Source organism: Pelophylax lessonae (genome assembly GCF_965119305.1).
Source record: "Pelophylax lessonae genome assembly, chromosome: 12".
NCBI lineage: Eukaryota > Metazoa > Chordata > Amphibia > Anura > Ranidae > Pelophylax > Pelophylax lessonae.
Window position 1 is genome coordinate 71,435,403 of NC_138779.1, and position 6,000 is coordinate 71,441,402.

The 6,000-nt window shown below is 43.7% G+C and overlaps 1 protein-coding gene across 1 annotated transcript in view; it reads right to left on the bottom strand.

Moving 5' to 3' along the window:
* The window catches only part of LOC309568398 (putative pleckstrin homology domain-containing family N member 1), a 99,456-nt gene extending 94,503 nt beyond the window's left edge, over window positions 1-4,953 (bottom strand). The window contains exon 1 of the mRNA XM_082274055.1: window positions 4,295-4,953. Coding sequence (XP_082130181.1) covers window positions 4,295-4,380 — 86 coding nt within the window. The 5' untranslated portion in view covers window positions 4,381-4,953. The remainder of the gene's footprint in view (window positions 1-4,294) is intronic.
* Between the last annotated feature and the right edge of the window lie 1,047 nt (window positions 4,954-6,000).

A 6,000-nucleotide genomic window follows, 5' to 3' on the forward strand; every position in this document is an offset into this window, starting at 1 on the left:
CCCCCCAAAATCCACACCAGACCCTTATCCGAGCATGCATCCTAGCAGGCCAGGAAAGGAGGAGGATGAGTGAGCCCCCCCTCCTAAACCATAACAGGCCACATGCCATCAACATGGGGGGGGGGTGGTTTTGGGGACAAGGTCCTCTTCCCCATAACCCTGGGCAGTGGTTGTGGGGGTTTGGGGGTCTGCCGGCAGGAGGCTTATCAGAATCTGGAAGCCCCTTTTAACAAGGGGACCCCCAGATCCCGGCCCCACCCCTATATGAATGAGTATGGGGTACATTGTACTCCTACTCATTCAACAAAAAAAGTGTCAAAAATACGTTTTGGTTTCACATATACCTTTACAATTTTTAGTTCCATGCCACTGAATCATGGGTGGACACATTGCCTAGGCTAGTGAACATGAGCCCTAAAAGGCCCAGCAAGGTCATATGAGGTGAGTAAAGCTGGCCATGCACTGTGCAAATTCCATCCAAATCCTGATGAAACAGGGGAAACTCGCTTTGTGGGGGGCCATCCTGGCCGACATTCTTGAAGAGGCCAGCCGAACAGTGGCTGCATCCAATCAGTAGCAGCTGTCAGAATTCAATAGCCCCGCACAGGGGACTTGTTTATTAACAATATGCTGTTAGGGTGGAAGGAGGAATCTGTTAGATTTTCTACCAGAATCCATGGGTGTATAGCCACCCCAATGCTTGAGGTTTAGTCAGTCTGGAGATATTTTGACCCAAGGCAAGACCTTCCCTATCTAGTGATGATGACACAGCCTTCATGTAGATAGATCACACACCCATCAGGATGCTTAAAGGTAAATTCAGTTTTTACTAAAGTGTATTACACAATCACTATACAAGCTCTTTTGTATATACAGTATATATCAGTGGTTGTCGACTTACAAGGTATAGAGGGCCTCAAATGCAGCCCTTGACATCAACAGAGGGTCAAATAATGTGCAGTACATGTAAAGCTAGAGAGAACTGTCAGAAACTGCAGCATAGTTGTGCACAGCCTATTGCATTAGAGTGTGCGACTCAAAGCTCAAACACACAGTGCTGCATGTGTATATATACTGGCGGTGTCAGTAGGGCAGAGATTGGGGTCAGTAGGGCAGTGGATAGTGTCAGTAGGTTTTACAATTTTATTTTTTTTATTCTTTTTTTACAAAATTTTTTAGGAGCCCCATTATGAAGCTGTGGTGAAATATCAGGGGTTTAAACAGGGGGAATCTGCACCACACATGGCGATTAGGGTGTGCCCAGGCACACCTGGAACACCCTGTGCACACGCCTATGAACTGCAGACATACTACAGAAAATGATTGTCAGAGACTGTGGACATGCTACGAGTTTGACTGGAGACTAGAGAGAGGCTAGCAGAGATCACCCCTTTACAAATCTATGCTCTCACTCCAACTATAGACTGTTGGGGTCCAAGGCCTGCACGTCAAGTACCAAAAAGACTCAGGCTGGGCACTAGGGATATATAAAATGTATATAATGTAAATAAAAAAATATATAATTGAATTTTTCAGTTTCACAGAATGAAAAGTTAAAAGTTTTTCAAACTACCAAAACATTTCAAATATCTTTTTATTGTAATTATGGCAACAGCGAATAGTCTGTACTTCTGTACAATGTCAGAATTGTGCCCCCAAAAATCATATTTTCTGTATAAGTGAATGGGTCGCTGCTTTTTATAGCAGTCTGCACAGAACTTGAATTTAGACGACAGGTATCCGCTGCAATAAGACGATCATTTATTTCTTGAAACGAGTCTACAGATATGGCGTATTACCTTCAGTCAGTGTGCCCTCTTGTTCAGTGATTTACACTGTACCGAAGTCAGAAACAAGCAGGAAAACTATCACTTTAGGAAAAGATGAGCAGTAGATGGCTCAATATTGTTCTCTGCATAAGGTCCTTTAAAAAATGTGTTGCAGTAAAATAACTTTTCTATTTTTAATCCTGGAGTAAATACACGTAGTGATCAAATTAATAGAACATTTAAAAAAATGCTTGCTCTTACTTTGCCTTACTTAAAGAAGAAGTAAACTTCCTTTTGTAACTTTTACCTATAGGTATTATAAGTCTTACCTATAGGTAGTGTAAATATCTCCTTAAAGCGGAGTTCCAGCCTCACACACTCACCTGTCCAACGGTCCAGCGATGCGGCCGCCCGAAGCCTCGCTCTTCTCCCTCTCTGCTCTGCGGCGCCAGCATCACTGGTGTGGGCACCCGGCTGTGACAGTTTGCGGCTTCACAGCCGGGTACGCACTGCGCATGCGCGAGTTGCGCTACGCGTCGTGATTGGCCGGCAATCTTCTGGGACCTCTGACATGTCCCAGAAGATTGGAGGGAGGGGGGAAGGAGAACTTCCGCTCAGGGCGCCACGGCGCTCCGAGTGGAAGTGGGAGCGGGTACCTGTCAAAACTAGGTACCCGCTCCCCCCCCCAAAAAATGACATGCCAAATGTGGCATGTCAGGGGGTTAGAACCACCTAAAGCGGAAGTTCCACTTTTGGGTGGAACTCCGCTTTAACATGCACTGTTTAGGAGAGATTTACTTTACATGCAGCCAGTGACATCACCGGCGTATGCGTCTGAAAGATCGGCCGCCCGTATCCTTTCTTCAGAGCCCTGTGCCGTGAACAGCGGCTTCTGTGCGCATGCGTAGGAGTGACGTTATCGTGGCTCCGGCCGGAGGATGTGAACCTGGAAGGAAGACTGGTAAACATGTCGGTCGTCTCAGCAGTGAGCGGGCGCCGCTGGAAGGGCCTCATTCTAAGGTATTTTCATAATGAGCTAGTATGCGATGCATACTAGCTCATTATGCCTTTGTCTTTCAGGTTTTTATTTGTTTTTTCAGTAGGTTTACAACCTCGTTAACACAGCAGTCTGCACAGAGCTTAAATTCAGATTACAGGTATCCCCTGTAATAAGAGATTGATTTTCGGTAACATACTTTCTTAACCACTTCCATATCGCTGGATGTCATATGACGTCCTGGGCTTTGGGGGGATATCTGAATGATGTCTGCAGCTGCACGCATCATTCAGATATCATTTTTTTAGCCAGCGATTCTCTTCACTATAAGAACAATCAAAGCGGCTGTTCAGCTGACGTCCCCTCCCGCCGTCCACCGGTGCTTCTACTGGCTCACCCGTGCGATTGGGGAGTGAGAGAAGGAATCCCCCGGTGGCAGAAGTACACCATAGAGAATTCCGAGGACTAGATGGTCCCCAGCAGTCTGTATGACTTTCGGATGCCCGGGCACGACGTAATGACGTCACGTCTGGCCTGACAGTTGTAAATATTGCCATGATCTCGGCTGGATAGCCAAGATCGTTTTTTTTTTTTTATTTTTTTTTTTAATCTCAGGCTTCCGGCCTGTAGGAGAGATCTGAGGTCTTATAGAGGACCTGCCATGCACTATTCCTAATACAAGGGATGTTTACATTCCTTGTAATAGGAATACAAGTGATCAAAAGAAAAAAAATGTAAGGGAAAGTGTAAAAATAAAAAAATAATAAAATAAACAAAAAAATATTAAAGTGCCCCTGGCCCTGCGTGCTTGCACGCAAAAGTGAACGCATACGTACGTCCCGCCCACATATGTAAATGGTGTTCAATCCACACATGCTAGGTATCGCCACGAACGTTAAAGCAAGAGCTATAATTCTAGCACAAGACCTCCTCTGTAACTCTAAACTGGTAACCTGTAAAGATTTTTAAAGCATTGAATATGGAGATTTTTAAGAACCAAAGTTTGGCGTCATTCCACGAGTGTGCGCAATTTTAAAACATGACATGTTAGGTATCTATTTACTCTGCGTAACATCATCTTTCACAATATACAGAAAAATTGGTCTAGTTTTGGGGTTTTGTTTTTTTTTAATTAATGAAAGTTTTTTTTGCAAAAAAAAAAAAAACACGTTTGAAAAATTACTGTGCAAATACAGTGTGACACAAAAAGTTGCAATGACCGCTATTTTATTCCCTAGGGTTCCTGCTAAATAAAAAAAACATATGTTTGGGGGTTCTGAGTAATTTTCTAACAAAAAAATGATGATTTTTACACGTAGGCGCTGAGTGCCAGAATTGGCCCGCTATGGAAGTGTTTAAAGGGAAACTGTACTGATAAAGATGTGTAGGGTGCCTGCTTAGAAAGATTGGCGCAATCCTTTCTGCGTCATTGTCATATAGCAAATGTGCAGATCTGAAGATTTGACTTCTTGCTATGCTTCTTTTTTTTTAGATTTAAATAGGCATTATTATAATAACAAAAGCTTACCGGTTGTCTCTCTGCAGCAGTTCCACCTCTTCGTGGCCATCATTGGTGGTGTTGGAACCCCTGGCTGTCACACTGCAGCAGCCCATCCTAGGACATCGGTGTCATTAGAATCTAGTGAGCAGTACTGCTCCTAGGAGCCAGCCTGAGAGATGTGGGGAGCTGGGATGGCCTCCCACATCCTTCCTCCTGTGATCAGGACTGGAGCTGGATACAGACAATATGCTAGAAAAATTCACAAACCGGCAGTGTGAAATAGAGAGAGCTTCCTGTTAGATTCAAGCTTGTTTCTTTTTCCTGTAGAATGAGATGACCTGAGGGGGGGAGGGAGGGAGGCTCAGCAAGTTTCTCAATTTCACAGAAAGAAAAGAGCTTATAGGGCCGGGTGAGAGTCGAAGAAAAGACTGACAAAGGAAAAAAGTGAAAGGACGTTAACCCTTATTATACTAGTCCAAGATGCCGGGCCTTAATTACAAGTGACACTTGCTGTCATCGTCCCCTATAGTAGAGTATTGCGAAGAAGGGAACAAGTTCCAGCAAAGGGAGGCATGCCGGTGAACTTTATAATACATGGACTTGGCAGGCAGAAAATCTTCAACCGTATCAGGACAAGTGTGACACGTAGGAAACACTCTTACAAGTCCAATTCTGTGCACAGCCAGGTATTTCCTAGCTCCCTGCCCTATTTTTTCCAGTATGGGAGGAGAAATATATTACTGCACACAAGTAATCACATTACAGATCACAAATCAACTGGAACATTCCATCTAACAGGAAAAAGATGAGGAAAAGTTCAGAGATCAGTAAACTGAAAACACGGGCTGTTGAAAGAAAGAATTCTAATTATAAATGATTAAAGTTATAAGGGTTATGGGGGTGTGGGATGCATTGGGGATGTGAATGCCATGCATTCAGCTTGCCTTGCATCAAGCTGGGGTCACATTGGCTTGTATAGAGCTGGGGTTCACATTGACTTGTTGTATAGAGCTGGGGTTCACATTGACTTGTATAGAGCTGGGGTTCACATTGACTTGTTGTATAGAGCTGGGGTTCACATTGGCTTGTATAGAGCTGGGATTCATATTGACTTGTAGAGAGCTGGGGTTCCCATATACTTGTATAGAGCCTGATTTACATTGACTTGTATAGAGCTGGGGTTCACATTGGCTTGTATAGAGCTGGGGTTCACATTGACTTGTTGTATAGATCTGGGGTTCACATTGGCTTGTATAGAGCTGGGGTTCACATTGACTTATATAGAGCTGGATTTACATTGGCTTGTATAGAGCTGGGGTTCACATTGACTTGTATAGAGCTGGGGTTCACATTGACTTGTATAGAGCTGAGATTCACATTGACTTGTATAGAGCTGGGGTTCACATTGACTTGTATAGAGCTGGGGTTCACATTGACTTGTATAGAGCTGGGGTTAACATTGATTTGTATAGAACTGGGGTTCACATTGACATCTATAGAGCAGGGGTTTACATTGATTTGTATAGAACTGGGGTTCACATTGATTTGTATAGAACAGGTGTTCACATTGACTTGTATAAAGCAGGGGTTCACATTGACTTGTATAGAGCTGGGTTTACATCGATTTGTATAGAGCTGAGGTTCACATTGACTTGTATAGAGGTGGGATTCACATTAACTTGTGTAGAGCAGGAGTTCACATTGACTTGTATAGAGCTGGGTTCACATTGATT